Here is a 19,217-nt window from a genome sequence, read left to right on the forward strand (position 1 = left end):
TACATAGCTGGGATTAGAGAAAAAAAGTAGAGCATTTTTTGAGGAAAAACTAGTATTTTATTATATTTTATATACTATTACAGTTATTTATTTATTTTTATGCTTTCAGTTTTAGTAATAGTGCTGGTGTCATTTGTATAATAATAATAATATATATAGTATGATTTAATTATATACATAATAACTGTGTATGTATTTAGTATGCATTTCATTAATACTAGCACTATTAATGTATGTTAATTTTAGTTTTAGTAATTCAACTTCAGCTTATTTCAGTTAGTTGCCAAGGCAACATTTCTAATTTTCATTTGTTTTTTAAAGTTTAAGTTTGTCATGTAATATTTATATTTTATTTTATTTCAGTGACCACTTATTTTTTATCACTTTTTATTTATTTTATTTAACATTAACCACAATAATTTGAACATCAAAAAAGAATAATAATAATAATAATTAATGAATTAAAAATATTTGTATCAATGGCAACCTAAGAGATGACAGTAGTTGTTTCAGTCTCCAGTAATTATGGTCTGCTTTTTGTAATATCGTGTTCGGTGTAAACAATAAGTTGAATCAAGCAGCCCGTCTGTCACCTAAATGAATCTTTGTTCAGTTGATGTGTGCAATGTGTTGTTTACAAATTTGAGAGGACTGTACAAGTGAGAAAAAAAATGTGTGTACTATTAAGAAGAAAAAAAACAACAACAATGCATCCAATTAGGAGAGTGTCTCTGATAGCTGAAAACACAGGACTAGCATGTGGGGTGGTGGATGTCACCCGGTACTTTTCATTAAACCATACACAGCTCAATGACTTTTCAATAGCAGGCCACAAAATTACTACACAACAAATAAGCGAGGATGATGCACGGCATGCTGGGAGTTCGGAGTTGAAAGCTCTGCCTTAATGAGCTTAAGAGAATGTCTTCCTCCCTTTGAGTCGCGCCCGAGGCCGGGGTCTTAACTTTCGCTGTCTCCCAGGGCATCCCCTCTCCTTCTGCGGTTTACGCCGGTTCACCCCAAAGCCTCTCGGAGTGTCATGAAGAAACAGCAACGAGATAAAGGAAAAACACTGTGGTTGTAAAAGACTTTTTTGCTGTCCTGGGTTCAAATTAATGAGGGTTGAACGCTCTTGAGATAAATTTAGGTTTTCATTTTTAATTATAGCCTTCTGCAGTGGTTGAGTGCAGATAAATCACACGATTATTGTGCTTCAGGGTTGTTTATAGCATTCTTTATGGCTATTATTTTTGACTCATGAGTTGATATCTTTTCCTAATGGCAATGAGCAGTTGAAAGAGCAATAAGGCTTAATAGTTGGATCGTATGAAGTGCTCAGCTGGGAAACGACTGCCTCTGCTTTGAACCTGCGTCGCTCTTTCATGTAGGTAGACTTGTCACTGCCTGTCTTTGAGTTTTTCACCTTCAGACTTGTTGCTTGACACGTGCTCTCTGTGTCTGAAGATATCAGATGAGCGAAAGATTAACATCTTTTGATCAGCTCTCGCGCTGACATCCACTCTGACACTAAATGAATGTTTTATTTTGTATATGTGACGAAAAACGATATTCAAATGCACAGTCTAACTCGCTTGCCAAGAAATGTCATCTGGTGGCTTCGCATGAACTGTAATGTGGAATATCTTTAGATCTGATTGTAGTTTGATCTGGAATGTGGTTGTGTGATGCGTGTTTCCCATGTTTGGCATCAAGAGCTACAGGGATAGTTCATGTAAAAATGAACTTTCTGTCATCAGTTATTCACCCTCATGTCACATGATTTGCTTATTCTTTTGAAAGCAAAAAATTATGCTTTGAAATTTGTTTTAAAAAACTGTTTTTGTCCGACCAGTGAAAGTCCAAAACTACATAGGAGAAATGCTAAACATACTGTGACATTTTGCCACCGGCCCTCCTCACACACTCTGCGCCAGCTGCTTGTGACAGTAATGCAGGGAGATCGTGTTCATTCGCAAGGCAGTGTGGGACATTTAAAGAACTGGGTGCGTTGTCTGGCATTGACGGTGTTCATTTAGCATTTGTGTGAAATCTTTGAACTATTACGCTGGATTGGATTTCAGGAGGGGCCCGAGATGTCCATGTCACTTTTGACTGAGCAAAACTATATTTATCTACTAGAACTGTAGATCAAAACCATGATTAATCAGTTAGTTTGACTTTTTTCTTTTTTATGTTAATGATTTTACATGATGTCTGTCCAGTATATGCAGATTATGTAACTCCACATTCATATGCTATCTGTCTTTTGGAAAGTCCATGATGGATTTGGTTTAAATATGTTAGATCATCTTCTAGATTATCAAAGGTTTTCCACAATCATTGAAAACCTGGAAATGTCAGGAAATATGTCATTTTTCCTGTGTAAATATTAAAAAAAAAAAACAACAACAACTACAGTATATAATCTTAATTGAAATGTATATAATAAGTGTTTCATTGAAAATCATAAGTGCTCAGTTTTAAAATATGTAATCAGCTATAAATACATTTTTGTGTGTGCAATTTCTATTATAAAAAGATACAATCCCTCACACTATCAATACTTGCTAGCTTGCAGGATTGCATCTTTTTATAATTTTGATTCGACATTGTTGTTGGACTATTTTTCCCATACACCTAATAATTTTGATTCGACATTGTTGTTGGACTATTTTTCCCATACACCTACCACCTACCTGTGAGTGTAATCTCTAAAAAAAAGTATTTTAAAAATACTAAATGAGTTTTTGTAGTTTTGGTAAAAAATTAATTAATTAATTAATAATAATAATAATAATAATAATAATAATAATAATAATAATATTAAACAAATAAATAAATAAATAACAATGATTTAGATAAAAAAGAGTAAATAACAAGTATATTTATATATAAAAGATTTTTTTTTTATTTATAATATTAAACAAATAAATAAATAAATAAATAAATAACAATGTATATTTTTATGTAAAATGTTAAGATTTACTTCATAAAAAAATATACCTGGCAGATGATACAAGATGTTTTAAAATCAGTTTTATATATTTATAACAAATTATTTTTATTTTATTTTATTTTTTTTTTTTTATTTTTATAAAAATTTATTTTTATTTTATTTTATTTTTTTATTTATTTATTTATTTATTTTTATGGGCTTGTCTTAGTTTGTTGGACTAGTCATTTAGTGTGTTTAACCACCAGATGTAACATTTCAAGATAGTACTCATGAAAATGATACCTGGCAGATGTAACATTTCAGCATTTATAGTCATTAATTGGCCCTGGGTATCTACTGATTTAGAACCACCAAAATGTGTAGAAATCCTATGGGTAAAGCTGGCAGACCAGCATAGACCAGCAAAAAAAAAAAAATTAACTACCATATTCCAAAAAGCTGCCAAGACCTGGTTTTGCTAGCATGGTGAGAATTGTCTCGGAGAATCAAATAAGTGAAGACGTCCCGGCTCTCTTCGAGACGCCCACTGAGAGAGTGTGAAGTGGCCGAGGTCATGTTTTCTGTCGACACACTCCCGCAGAATCCATCAATGCGAGAATCTTCCACCCACAATTCCAAACGAGCCGGCAATCCCTGTTCATCACCACGGTAATGTCTTAAGCCTGAATGGCAAATGAATATTTTTGCAAATATATTGCATGATTTTACAGTACAGGGCCTTCAAAATACAGAAAAGTGGTAAACCAAGGACAATAATCTCTCAGAAATCATTCTGCGTGACCTACATCAGTTTTCATTTTACTTTTTATGCACAAGTGATTTCGACAACGTGCGCAGCTGCTTCAGGGGCCGTGGATGTAATATCGATCGTGCGTGCTTGCCAATAAGTTTTCTTTCTTTTAACATTAAAACATTGCCTCGTGCAAAACGCCACAAACCTGAAGTCTCACCTCCGTGTGGAATGAAAGCGGTTTAAGCCCGGAGCAGATTAGACTCTAAACCTGTATGTTGACAGAAGGGATCTCATTAATTTTCAAGGATGAAAAAGAGTAGCCACTCCTCAGAAGGGAGCAGCGTGTGTCTTTAATGCCTTTGTTTTGCTCTCCGTGAGCGTGTGTACTTCTCTGATGGTCTAATGAGGGACGCAGCGCTCATGCTTTGGCACACATGGCATCTGAAGCCCAGTGAATCAGTAATCACTAGTAAGCGTAAATACCCGTCTCCTTGGTGAGAGCATCTTAAAGGAGAACACATGGCACTGCGTGAAAGGAAGAGCGTGCTTCACAATTCAGCGTAATTGAGTATGTCAGGAAATATAATTGGTTACCTCAAAGAAAACACAACCAAATCACCAAATGATATCAGGCATCTGTTTTTGGAGCGCATATAGTATAGCAAATGTCCAGAGAAGAACATGGACCACAAAGAATCCCATCATTTGTTTTTTGTTTTTTAATATTTGTAACATAATTCTTTCATTGAATTGCTAGAACCAGTGTTATTTTAATATTATTTATATAGAAGTAAATATACTATATACTATTATTATTTATATTATGCTATTATAGTATTTATTAATAATTTAAAATTATTATAATAATCATATTTATACAGTTAAATTTAGTATTATTATAATTAATAATAATAATTATTCTATTTATTTCCAGTTAGGCTTACATATATAGTTTTAGTTTAACACTTTCTTATTATTTATAAAATATTATTTATGTAATGTTTTAAAAATAATATTAATAATATATTATTTAATATCATTGTAACTTAATTTTAGTTAGATGCCAAGGCAACATTTCTATTTTATTTTATTAGGTTTTTCCCCTAATACTTATATTTTATTTTAAACCAGCTGTCTTTTGAATGACTGAAAACCATTTTTAATAGTTTTTGTTTTAGTTAACAACAACACTTACTTATTATTATTTACACTGTTAACTATTATAGTATTTATTAATATAGTGGTAGTAGTAGTAGTAGTATATTATACTTATATTATATTTTAATATAATTTAATATTTAATATAATATATTAATATATAATATAATATATAATAATTTATGATATAATTTAACATTGTATTATTCCAGCATTATTTCACATTACTATTTTAAAAAGGGTTGTAGTTAACAATAACAACACTGGCTAAAGTATTAGTGTGTGCAATTCATTCTGTTTGTTTTTTGTTCCCCAATAGTGTCTACCCAGTTTTGACCTGTACCTGTAAGAAACTGAGAGAATTTCCACCAAAGGAACATGAGTTTAAGTGAGTTTACTTATATTATTCACTTGCTTACATATCGTTAAAGCTCAGAAACTATTTTTCTCCTCAAGACCTTTGACCTTTGGTCTGAAGATCCCATATGTTTGTGTTTTTACACTCAGGATGTGATCTGCAACACATCGGCGCCTATCAAGAGCTCAACATTGAGGAGCAAGTGCAAGCTCTGATCGATCCGGAGATGTGCGTTAACTGCAGGAAGTGTTACATGACCTGTAACGACGCTGGATACCAGGTGCTTACCTCCCTCCGTCCGCCCACTGCCTGTTTGTTCCCACACAGACCCTCTGGCTGTTCAATTACAGCTCCTGGCCTCTCCAGAGCTCAAAGACTTCAGCTAGTCCTTTATAAACTGAGAAAGAACAATTTCCAACTCTCAACAACCAGAGGTTTTCGGTTATAGCTAACAGAATATGGCTTACATTAACAAAACAATGAAAAATGTAGCCTAGCGGTTAGCATACATGCTTAGCATTCTGTAAGACTCCAAATACAAAAACCGCTATACCAAATACTAAATTGAAACCAATATACCAATATTACTGGTTCTACCCTGACATACATGTACATAAAAAGTGCCAAAAAGACAATTAAAATAAAAACTAGTGCTGCTATGACGCCTCTTACTGGCAGGCTAAAGACGTCTCATTAGCACACACGATTTTCCCTTTAGAGACTGTAATGAATATTAGTGCTGAAAACTGCGATGTCCCCTTGTGCTTCAGCAAAGTGGGATGGCTCTGACAGTTTTATTAAAGTATTCATCTCACCCTCTCCTGTTAAATAAATGTCCCTTGCAATTTATCATGAGGGTATTGATGAAGTAGAGTGCGGGTTTTATCAAAGCATTAATTGTTCACAGTGACGCTCATTGTCTGTGAGTGGATCTCTAAGAGGAATTACACATTATTAATGCTTTCTAATATAGAGGAGCATTCATCAAAATAATGTGTCACGATCAAATAGGTGGCCCATCAAGCAATACAAAACAGCACTCTGTTGCGCTAGCAGCAATCCGGTTATGTTTGAAAAGGTGCCCGTACTCGATTCCACCTGCCAAAATAATGTCTAATCTTCCTGCTGTACAAACACAACATTTCACAGATTGTTTTAACAGTCTAATATAACGTTTAGATTGATGGGCATCCTCCTTCTTCTCTGTAATGTATTCACATAACAAGTTATATGTTGCATAAAAGAAATGAAGCCTATTTTAGGCCCGTTAGAGATTTTTCATTTTGTGACATTTTTAAGACAACTACGCAAATTTCCCTCTCGAATTCTTGGTAATGTTGCAATAACTTTGAGTTTGATGACAATAAAAGGTAATTTGTTATAAATTTGCATTACAGTAATTATTTCAGTAAAATAACAATTATATTAAAATGATAATAATAATAATTATATTATAAATAATAATAATAATAATAATAATTATTATTATTATTATTATTATTATAAATAATAATAATAATAATAATTTAGTGATTGATTACATTTGTTGTTGTTGTTAATTAGCATTTCTAAACCAGCTTAAAATCCTAGCTTTGAGGTTTTAATTATTAATTTGAAAATTATTTTCATCACTTGTATGTTTGTACTTTATTACAGCAAAAATAATTATTTTAATAATAATTATAATAAATGTATTATTGTTGTTGTTGTTATTGTCATTATTATTGTTGTTTTTCATTATTTATCAACCAGCTTAAAATTTTTGTTTTTTAAATTAAAATGAAATATAATTTGCTTTACATTTCTCTTTAATAAAGTAATTTTATACTTTTTTACAGAAAACAAATATTAGTAATAATAATACATTTATTGTTGTTGTTGTTCATTATTATTTCTAAACCAGCTTGATTTTTTTTTTATTATTATTATTAAAGTGAAGAATAATTTGCTTTACATTTCATCACTTTAGTAGAGTAATTTTGTACTTTATTGCAGTAAAATAATGATTTTGATATTAGTAAATTATTATTAATAATAATTTTTAAACCAGCTTAAAATAAAACGCGGATACTACAAATGTTATCATTATTGTATAAATATGATACATTTTAATAATTTTGAAATTTGTACATTATATTATTATATTTTTTGTCATTTTTATATTACATCATAAAATAATATAGTTATATAATTAAAATTAAAGCATTGAAAGGCAGATACTAAAAATTCTTCCATTACATATAAATACCATTTAAATACGTCATTGTTTTTTTGTTTTTGTTTTCTTTTTTGCATTACGATAATGAGATTTTGGGCCTAATTAAATAAAAAATAAAAATGTCACTATACAAAACACCCCAAAATGGCATAATAATCTTTTTTTTTTCTCTCCATATTTTGATTTTGTGAAATGTGTGAAATATGAGCCACATGACATGTTCCTGACAGGTTTCACACATCTGTGTGCTCCGGTGGAGGGACAGCACACCGTCTTTGTTGTGTTTGTATTGTGTAACGTCTAGTTGTAGCCGGTTGTCGCCCCTGGTCAGGATATAATGATTCTAATGTCTCTGTGTCTGGCAGGCCATTGTGTTTGACCCCGAGACTCATCTCCCCATGATTCAGGACAGCTCCACTGGCTGTACTCTGTGCCTCAGCGTCTGCCCCATCACCGACTGCATCAAGATGGTTGCCAGGACAACGCCTTACGTGCCAAAGTGAGGCCTCCCTCAAGCCGTGGAGCCCGTGTGCTGAGAGAAAACCCCAGACAAAAAAAAACAAAACAAAAAAAAAGTCTACATCACAGCATTGAATTTACTCGGTAATTGCAGTGTGAAGAATTAACTTTGTTGTGTGGGGGGGGAGCAAATAATTAGATTTAAAAAAATAATAATTGCCTTATTTTCAGGAGCCAATTATCCAGAAATAATCTTAGGGGGTGTTATTTTGAAACAATAGCGAGGCGATTTGTCGAGGTGAAGTTCCTGCCTCTCATTCTCTGAGGGCTGATGGAAATGAATCTGGCTGTTTATGCAGATGTGGGAAGACCACACGTATCCTTTAACAAGAGCCACAATGATGGATCGTCCACTACATCCAGAACAGAATGCAATCACATATACAAGAGCTGCTGATGGGAAATGAGGAAATGAATGGATTTTAATTGAATGGTGGATGGTTGGGCTCGGAATCACACTCGATGTTGTTTTCCATAACGTATGATGATTAGAAAAGGTTTGTTTGATGTTATACATGCTATATTCTATGCAAAAAGCCAGTATACTTCTACAACTAAACCTGAAGTAGTAGTTACCTAATTGACATGAATTGAATTTATTTCCCTCAAAGCCTTAATAACAAATATGGTTGATTTTGATTGGATTAGCCATCTGGACAGGGTCATTTAGAGAGCCGGTCTACCTCAGTAATATGCTGAACATTTCGAGTAAAGGTCATCTATGACTATTTCCAGACATTAGAGATGAAGACTAGCTGTTATTCATCTTGGACCCAAAAGGTCAAGTCTGACCACCTCTATGTCTACAAATACACGGCCCATCCGTACCGCACATACAAGCCCTAGCTTGGTCTCTATGAAGCAGACGATCAAACACAGTGATGGGCGTGCAGGATAACTGTGCAAATGTCCTTAAAAATGATGAATGAATCTCATGAAGAAATGTCTTGGTCATATCTCAGCCCAAAAACATACAAAATCGTAGCCCATTACATTAGAAAATTATTATTATTATTAAAAATTATCATTACTATAATGAGAAAAATGTTTTACTTTAAAACAAGAACTCAATAATTGGCCTCTTGTGTGTATACATTATTCATTTTGTATTAAAGTTATGAGTATTGTGGGGGAAATGTGCTTAACTGACAAAAATAAACAAATAAATAAATTCAGAATTACAAATATTTCAGGTTATACTTTAGATTACTCAGGCCATAATTTACCTTAAATATATATTATAGTTTATTAAAAGTAGCATTAATCAAGTAAACATGCCATTAAATGGTATAACAAAAAATACCACCAATATTTACAAATAATATTATATATAAAATAACATTTTCATATTAATGAGAATTATGGGAGAAAAATATGCTTAATTGTCAAAAAATATTTCAGGCCATACTTTACCCCACTAAATAAAATATATAAAATAAGTATATACATTATATAAAAATTTTGTTACTTTTTATGTATATTAAAGTTCTGAGAATTATGGGGAACATATGCATAATTGACAATAATAATAATAATTATAATGTCGCAATAAAAAATATTTCAGGTTCTATTTAAAAAAAAAAATTAAAAAAAAAATAATATATATATATATATATATATATATATATATATATATATATATATATATATATTGCTTAAAAATTGTACATATTTAAAAAATGTCATTCAGATTCTTGTTTTATACAGCTGTAACACTAATTTACTATAACAATAATTTACTTATCTCTAAGCCTACTTATAGTAATATGTACTTATCTGTAATTGCACACTTGTGGACTTGCATATTAATAAAACGTCTTGTTGTCAATCTAATTTGACTAGCACTATTGACTATTGTAAGCAATTCCCTGATGTACTTTATTAATACTGTAATAACAGTTGGGGTTAATGAGGGCAACCTGCACATCGACAACACATGAAAAACATTTGAAGGAGACTGAAATAATTGAGGTCCTGTGTTCACCTACGAGGGTGGCAGTTCTTATTTGTTATGTAGATGTCACGTAGTCTGTGTTGTTTACAGACGGGTGGAAGCCGAACGCTGCCGGCTGGTTTGATTAGTCGCCGGGCAGATCACAGTCTGCCAATAAATCGGGTTCCACTCTGAAGCGGGCCCTGAGTCTCGGCTTCAGAGGTTACAGGTTAGTGTAAATGTTTACTTCCTCATTGGCTGGCTGGTGAGATAATTAGAATGACATTTTCCATGGTCGCAGTGCAGGATGCGCGACGCACCCCCCTTCTCTTGCGTTGTAGCGCACATCATTAAAAATCAACATGGCATCAATCTCGCACCAGTGGTGTGAACTCAAGGCCAGTGCAAACGATCATCAGTGCTGTATTAAGCCGGCGGCGGCGGAGCGTGGGGGTGTTCTGACGTGTCTCCTTTGCGGAGATGACGAGGGTGCTGGCCTTAGAGCTCTCTTCAGCAGCCATACATTTCTAAAAAGTCCTGTCTGCTTGTTAAAGTACACACTGAACAACGGCATAATTGTGCTTGCTGCAAACAAACACATTCATTAATGAATTCTGCCGACTAGCTGCGCGGCCAACTTATCAGGACTCACAGGCAGCCACAGAAATATTGTTTCAAGTGTTCAGGTGAACGGAATCTTAAACAATTTGAGATTAAAATCTTCTTTGATTGATTGTACCTCCATTAATGTTAATGATGTTCTGAAAAACATTGCTCTTCTGTTCAGGTCACAGCGGTATCCACTCTGTGGTGGGCGAGGGTCACGCAGCTTGAACATGGCTAACCGTGAGGTTTTTGTCATGCATGTTTTCCCATTAGTTTTGGCTTTAATTTCAATCCATTGTCTAATGTCTGGATTTGAGCCAAGAGTCACAGTGGAATTTAAATGATGATCCACTAGGCTGCTTTTCTAATATTTAAAAGATCTGTGCAGTGCCTGTGTGTGTCAGTATACTGTATTTACATGCACTTATTTTCCAAAAATTCAGTGTGTATGTTCAGTTCTCCATGGCCATTTGACACTACGAATTAAAGGTATAGTTCAAAATTAAAAGAAAACATGCTAAATTTTAGCCTATTATTTTGACAATTATGCCCAAAATTGTAAAAAAAAAAAAAAGTCGAATAAACTCAAATAAGCTTCTTTATCATATCAGCATTAATTAAATTCGGTACAAATACTGTCAAAAATAATACACATATTATTTACAAAAATATTATATATTGATTTATTTTTATATATTTAATAATGAGAACTACAAGGGAAATATGCTTAACTCTTTCCCCACCAAACACAGAATTTTCTGTTTTTCATGAGACGACACTCATGAAACAGTGTTATTACTTTTATACAATCGGGGGGCATCTACTGAATGAGTCTAGAATGTGCCGATCAAAAACACAGATGAGGAAGACGCATAAACAAGTGATCATGTATGTATGCATATGCATATGAAAAATAATGCAATAACAACATGTGATAAAACCACATATAAATGAAAACTGCCTAATGTTACCGAGTGAAATATCGATCGAGGAAGTGGGAAAGGCCTGTGCAAGCTTTGGCAGTGCTGATGGAAGCCATCTACTGCATCTTTGCTTTGATAATATTACTGGATATGAAACAGATCTAGTATTTCTCAGCTTTTTGCTCAAATTGTTGCTTTTTATGAAATCTACCTACATTCAAGTGTTGATAAAAAAAAAAAAGAAGAGTGCTTGAAGCTTCGAGCCATGAAATTTTTGTGAAAATCAGCAAAAACGCTGGCAGTGGCTGGCAACTTATTTCAAAAATGCTGGCGGGGGAAGAGTTAATTTTGTCAAAAAAAAATAGTTATAATGTTGCAATGAAAAATATCAGCTCATACTTAACCCCAATAAATAAATATATAATACATATATTTTTATTCAGTTTTCCATGGCTGTTTGACCGTCTGACCCTGAGATTTACATTTTGGGTGAATTATCTTCAGTTTTTGGGTGAACTATCTTCATAAACTACAGTATATACCTTTAAATGAGCTATTTGTGCTGCTGTACCTTTAAGATAATCTTAAGACTATATGCTGTATACAAGTCATGGGTTTGATTCCTATGAACCAATAAAATGCATACTTTAAATTTTTTTTATTTACTTTGGGTGAAAATCTGTCGAATTATGTAAATGAAAATTCACCTAAGCATTGCATGTTCAAAAAGGTAAATTCAGCATTTTTGTGTTTTCTGTCAGTGTACATTTTAGCAAGAATGAGGTCTGGTGTTACTCCGGGATCTTGTGCGACGGACTGAAACTTCAGTGGTGGATGTCATTTATCAGGACAGCTGTAATAAACAGAAACATTAGCTCAGAGCTTCGTATTTGTCCCCAACCGTCGTTCGATACAGTATCTCGCCTCTGTCTTCACTGAGCAGGAGGGGATGTGTGCTGAGAAATCGTTGTGTCTGACATTTGGAACTTCCAGGCTTAAGTGACAAATGAATTAGTTCCCAGCACCTTCTCTTTAATGGATGCGAGTGGCCCGCACCTCCCATAGCTCTAAAAACAGCCACGGATCGTGTTGTCACAGAGAAAAAGAGCTGCCAGAGTCTGGAGCTTCATGGCCGTACCGACAGGACTTGAATGCTGAGGTTATGAAGGGCCGTTTTCTGATAGGGAGCTTAGCCTAACAGCTGGTTTGGGGAGTTATTGTTGAAGCCGGTCGACTGTTCTGTGGTGTTTGCACGGCACAGTCAGAACAGGAGTTTGACATGCATTGTGAAGCGTCTTTGTGGAGCCATGCTCGTGCATGGAGGAGGAGGGGGGTACGATCTGAGAGAAAGAATGCATTTCTAGCTATGCTTCAAAAGGACACGGTCCCCAGAACATGCTAGTAATGGAGGATCCACTGTACTGTGTAATAATCAATTTGATTTCTGGTGTGTGTGTGTGAACAGAAGCGATCTCATCTTCCTATCAAAGGCAGGAGAGGATGGCCCAGAGTTAACTCCATTTTGTAATTGTGGCTGCAGTTTTCTACAAAGACTGTAAAGAATTTTACAAACAAAAACATTTTTTTGTTTGTTTTTCTATCTATCTATCTATCTATCTATCTATCTATCTATCTATCTATCTATCTATCTATCTATCTATCTATCTATCTATCTATCTATCTATCTATCTATCTATCTATCTATCTATCCGTCTGTCTGTCTGTCTGTCTGTCTGTCTGTCTGTATGTCTCTCATCTGTCCATCTTTGTCTATCTGTATGTGTCTGTCAGTCTATCTATCTATCTATCTATCTATCTATCTATCTATCTATCTATCTATCTATCTATCTATCTATCTATCTATCTATCTATCTAGTCTGTTTGTCTCTCTCTCTTTTGATTTGTTTGTCTTTAAAAAATAAAAGCAACTGGTAATATGTAGAAATTTGTGAATAGCAGTAATTCAGTTACTGTTAAATTCTGTGGCCACAGAATCCGTATGGGCCTGCTAATTAGTAAATGTTCAGTGTGCCCTCATTTATGGACAGCTTTTCAGTCATTTTACAATATACTTTGAAAATTAATTATATTTAATCATTTCTGTCAAACAACAGTCACTTAAATAGTGTGACATTAAAAAACCTGATGTGTTGTGCTTGTGCCTATTTTAAAAGGTTTGGTGTGTGTGTACTTGACTAGTTATGTAAGTCCATTGGGTGTGTGTGTGTGTGTGTGTGTGTGTGTGTGTGTGTGTGTGTGTGTGTGTGTGTGTGTGTGTGTGTGTGTGTGTGTGTTTGAGGACACTCTGATACCAGAGCTTAACAGGTAAAGGTCACTGAGATGAGATGGAAATACCAGTGAACAGAGCCTAAGGAGGAAGGACAGGATGGTATTTGGTCCTGCTGATTCAGGACTTGATCTCATCATGTGTGTTTCACTGTAAACTTTGAGCGTCATACCAGTGAGTCTCAACAGAGGGCGCTACCAAAATCCACTCACACAGACAGATGGACACAGCTAGACTAATTCATCATTCTGTTACACAGACCTGCAAAGTGTTGCAAGTTTTTAGCGCTTTTCCTAAACTGCTATTTTAATATCTGGGTCCAGTGAAATGTTTAAGCTTTTAAATTAATCACAGATACAGGCATTTTCACACTCTGTGGTAATGAGGGAGACAGAGGTAGTCTGGAGAAGGTGCTAAGTATCCCGACTGGTGTGCGAATGTGAGGATTTCATCCTCTCTGTATGTTAAAGGTAACGTCTGTCAGATTTTTTGAAATACCAAAGAGCAATATTTTGATACATTGAGAAATTTCCAGATTCAGTTCACCCTGAGTTTTCATTTGTGAGTGAGCTGTTGCTTTAAAAAGGCAAAAATGACAACAGTTTTCTTACAAAACAAAACAATATAAATCTAGATTGGTAGCATAAGTCAATGCTTGATCTTTTGATTCTGACATTTGTTCTCCAACTGTGTGAGTCGGTGTGCGTCAAAACCACGAAGCTGCACAATTCTCCCACTTCCTTCTTTCTCCATATCAAATTCTAAGATGGAAGTTGTTTTTTTGTTTGTTGGGTAGTTGTTTTGTTGTGCTCTTTTTTGAAGTTGTTGTCTTCTCCATCAAAGCCCAGCCGAGGACTGCCGGCGGCGGGTGACATTTTGATTGAGATATTTTGCCTCTGATAACATGCAAATTCCAGCGCAGCTACATGAACTGAGCCGGCAGACTTTATTTTTACTCTCCCTCCCTTTTGCTCTTTCTCACCGCTCTGTTACTCAGCGTGTGATGCTATCTATTACATTATGGCATCTGTATGCATTCAGTGACTGCGGCGGCGTTTTAATAAAAGCACATCTCTTTCTGTCCTGTGGGCTGGTCTCAGCGTGTAATCAAACCTCACAGACTTGCATGGAAACAACACTGTCAGTCATTTCGTCAAATAAACACACTGTATATATTCATATGTTTCCTCTCTGCATATGAATGCACTGCTGTCTGCGAGGGATTTCGTAATTATTTAAATTTGCCGTGGCTTATTGCATGTACCAGATTCACATGTATTGAGAAGCTGACATGTTCCGAAGCAGGTGTCCACACATGCTGTGTCAATCTTACTTGTTATCAAGCTCGAGACATTTATTTCTTGGTCTATTTTGACCATTTAGAATCCTCATATTAATAATTCCATTTGGTCTTATTGTAAGAATCACATTATAGGCCATAACTATCAGTGACTGGTTGGTTGATTGCCTAACTGGGCATAGCTGTTGAAAATGTCATCAGAAGTGCAATAGATTGCTAGCAGAAATGGTGTACCTATTAGATAAGCAATAATTTCTTGTCTCTAAATACTAGCATCATGGAGGGGAAACGTTTGTATTTAACTTAGAGCATTGCATAATAGTGAACGATTCCATCATTAATTTGTTTTTAACTTGTAACTATCGCTTTCTCCTGTGGACATCTGAATAAGGAGAGAAATATGCACAGATCAAGCACCGTTTACAAGCCAAAACAGTTCTAAATGAATATGTTTGTGGATTTATGTGAGAGAACAACAGGGGATGGACTCTTTAACTGAAGGAAGCGTCATCATGGATTATGGCATCCTAGGTGAATATGACTTTCTTCTTTCAGACAAATCCAATTGGAGTTACATTAGAATTTTTCCTTGCTCTTCCAAGCTTTATAATGGCATGGGCAGGTGTTTTTTGTTCAACAGTCCAAAAGTAGTCAACTAAAGCACATGCATCCATAATGAAATGTGCCTCACACAGCTCCGGGGGGTGAATAAATACCTCCTGTAGCAAATTGGTGCATTTTTTTGTAAGAAGAATATCCATAGTTAAAACAATATAAACACCTTTCTTTCACTTCTGCTAACTGTCGTAGGTGGAAGCAGTTCCAGCGGATGACATAGGATGTAGGCGTAGTGCACGCACAGGTGATTAGTGACGAACGCAGAAGCGCGGAGAAGAGAGAACAAAATAAAATGGCAGTCACAAATTAGAAGTACAAAACGAGAATATATAAAGAAAAATTTCGAAGGATTTCACTATAATCCAAGGGGAATCTAGTTTTCCTTTGGTAAAGTAAGGAAACTTTTCGCAAGACTCACACATAGTGTTGTCAAAAGTACCGACTTCAGTACCAGTTGGTACTGCAATTTTAAAAACGTCCATTTCCCGCTGACATTTGAGCACTTTTATTCACCCCCTGGAGCCGTGTGAGGCACCTTTTAATACGGATGGATGTTCTTTTTTTGACTACTTTTGGACTGTTGAAAAATGCCATGCCATGCCTATGCCATTATAAAGCTTGGAAGAGCAAGGACAATTTTTTTTTAATATAACTCCAGTTTGATTAGTCTGAAAGAAGAAAATCATATACACCTAAGATGCCTTAAGGGTGAGTAAAACATGGGCTAATTTTAATTTTTGGGTGAACTAACCCTTAAATGATGGATTTGTTTCTTACAAAAATTCAGCTTTTACCTTTACAAGATGTTAATTGATGGATTGGAGTCATTACTTGTGGATTATTGTGATGTTTTTATCAGCTGTTTGGACTCTCATTATGATGGCACCCATGCATTCACTGCAGAGGAGCCATTGGCGAGCAAGTGATGCAATGCTAATTTTCTCCAAACCTTTTTTGATAAAGAAACAAACATCTGCGATGTCCTGTGAATAAATATTCAGTTTCATTTTTGGGTGAACTATTTCTTTAAGCATTCAAAGGAAGTAAAGCTGTACTGCATGCTTGTGTCAGTAGGAGATCTCGTTTTTGTTTTGAACTTCTTTCTTTCTGCTCTTCTGACACCCACGTCATGAGGCAGGAGAAGCTGGGAGGTTGGGGGTTGTGCCACCTTGGTCCATCAGTGTAATTGTTTTGTGGGCTGAAGGATATTTTTAGCCCACCAAAGGTTGGTCCCTTTTGTTATCTCACAAAGGCTCGACAACCCTGCTCACAGTCATGTCTCTTTGAAGGAACGGCACTGTTGAGAATTGCCTCAGCACCGTGTCCCGGGTTCTCCTATGTGGCAAGGCTTTGATCAGAGTGAATCTTTTGGTCCTAACATCTCTTTAAAGCCATGTAAGGTCTGCTGCAGATTTGCCACAGACGTCTCTTGAATGCTGCTACACTTGTCGAGTATTTGTAATTGCTTTTCCGGCAGGTCTAGGCTCCATCGGTTTTTGGTGCTTCTTAACATTCCCACCATGATAATGCCCTCACGGGACCAACACGCAGTATGGTGTGTGTTCCCTTTAGCCTGACTCTCTGTGCTCTCTCGCGGGTTATTGTAATTCACTTGTTCAAAACATTAATATTGTAATTGTAATTGTAAGACCACCAAATGAATCAAATGTGGTTTAGATATCTGGGTTTTGGGTAAATGGTTTGAGTAATATCAATGCATGATATTAAAATAATGTACACAATTATATTCGCTGATTTAACTATATTCTTTTCAACCCAATACCAATATTTTGTAATATCAAGGTCAATATTGATGCTTATTAAATATAGTTGAATAATTATAGCCTTTTTACAGGCAGTACTTTTAGTATTTATTCGTAATCAGCAAATTACCAGACATCTGTTTTTGTTTTTTTATTAACTGACAATAATTACTGAACGTGATCAATCCTTTAACAACTTGTAATTTAAATAAATATATTTTATATTTATTATAAATGTAAGAAAGTTTGGGTTTATAAGTACATTTTCATTTTATGTTGTTTGTTATAAAATACACATATTTAGTGGGAAAAACCTCCAGATGATGTTTGTGTGTGGAGGTTTGAATGAGTGCTGTGACTGAGCACTGACTGCTTGTCATTCAGCGTTTCTGCTCATGTTCAGATGAGCGGAAATAGTTCTGCTCGCCTTCACAACTATTTTTCTAACAGTTTATGTTTTGGATTTCTTCAAGCATTAATTTTTCTTGTTAAATAAAGACACTTGCTATAAAGCACTTTCCGATATTAAATTGGAGGAATCAAAAAATAAACATAAATATTAACAAGTGTAACCCTTGTGTTGTGTTCTGGTCATTTTGTTTTTAACAAAAAAGTTAATAATTTTTTTTTCTTTTTTCTTTATATTTTTATTATTTTTTTAATGTTCTTCTTTTTTATTTTTACACTGGTGGTGCCAGTAAAAAATGACCAGCCTACCAAAAAATTTCTTAAATTTGTCTTTAGCTGAATTATTGATTTAAAACGTGTTTTCTTTCAGTTAGCACAGGTTTTGTATTTCATTTTAAAACTGATTAATTGTAGGCATCACTGATCTTATGCACCTCAGTTTTTTAATTTTAATTTTGATTATTTTTAGTAATTGGTGATTTTTTTTTACTCAAAAAGGTGCATAAGTGTTTTCTAACCAAGATGAAACATCATAAACTGTAATGAATAAATACTAAAAATAAATAATTGGAGTAGGTTGTATAGGAAAACGATTTCAGTGTGTGCTTCAAAATTTCACATTTAATGTATTACTTGCTCTTTCCTTGTAATGATTTCTGAAAATTGTTTTACCATCAAATGTAAGTGATTTGGCAGTCTATATAGTCAAAAACGTTGCTTGCCACACAGGAAACTCAATTCACAATTGATTGCAATAGAATTTGAATTTACAGCAGCATGTATAGCGACACAATACTTCTATAAACATAACACAGTGCGCGTAAAAAGAGAGAAAAATATTGGGTAAATTTTTGTTCTTTTTGTTTGTTTTTGTTTTTAATGATTTTTTTTTAATAAATTCCATTAATAATTTACCATTTTTTTATTTTGTTGTTTTTTTTTTTTTTTTTTTTTTTTTATTGTTGTAGTTGACGTCTCTGCAATGCTGCCATAGGATCTGCCCAAAATAAAGTATCTTGGTGCCACCTACATTTTGGAAAAGCCAATAATGTCTTAATTTGCCTAGGCAGCGTGCTATGTTTTGGAGCCTAGCTAATATGCATGCACAATTTATAAGCAAAAATGTTTTAAATCACTCTTCATTCACAGAGAAGGGCATTAAGCTCTCCTACAGGAGACATCTGGCATGGGAAGGTTGTCAATGGCATCCTATATTCCGCAATTTAATTCTGCCAGTCTGCCCATGGGCCCTGCTCGGAAACGTGCCCGGTGCCACCATGCCTCATCAGAGCTGGCATCCGCTGTCCCTGTCAAGGGTTTGGCAGGGCTGTGGCATCACGCTCCATTAAAAAGCTTCTGGAATTTCCCACATTTTGGCAAAGGCCTTGTTTTTTTTTTTTTTTCAAAGAGAGTGGCAGGGCCAAGGGAATGCTGGGT

General features: G+C 34.7%; 1 protein-coding gene across 1 annotated transcript in view; it reads left to right on the forward strand.

Moving 5' to 3' along the window:
* The window catches only part of dpyda.1 (dihydropyrimidine dehydrogenase a, tandem duplicate 1), a 167,202-nt gene extending 157,729 nt beyond the window's left edge, over positions 1-9,473 (forward strand). The window contains 4 exon segments of the mRNA XM_042752217.1: positions 4,068-4,183; positions 5,222-5,235; positions 5,355-5,485; positions 7,789-9,473. Coding sequence (XP_042608151.1) covers positions 4,068-4,183; positions 5,222-5,235; positions 5,355-5,485; positions 7,789-7,959 — 432 coding nt within the window. The 3' untranslated portion in view covers positions 7,960-9,473.
* The last annotated feature ends 9,744 nt before the right edge of the window (positions 9,474-19,217 follow it).

This window comes from Cyprinus carpio, chromosome B24 (genome assembly GCF_018340385.1).
Source record: "Cyprinus carpio isolate SPL01 chromosome B24, ASM1834038v1, whole genome shotgun sequence".
NCBI classification, from domain to species: domain Eukaryota; kingdom Metazoa; phylum Chordata; class Actinopteri; order Cypriniformes; family Cyprinidae; genus Cyprinus; species Cyprinus carpio.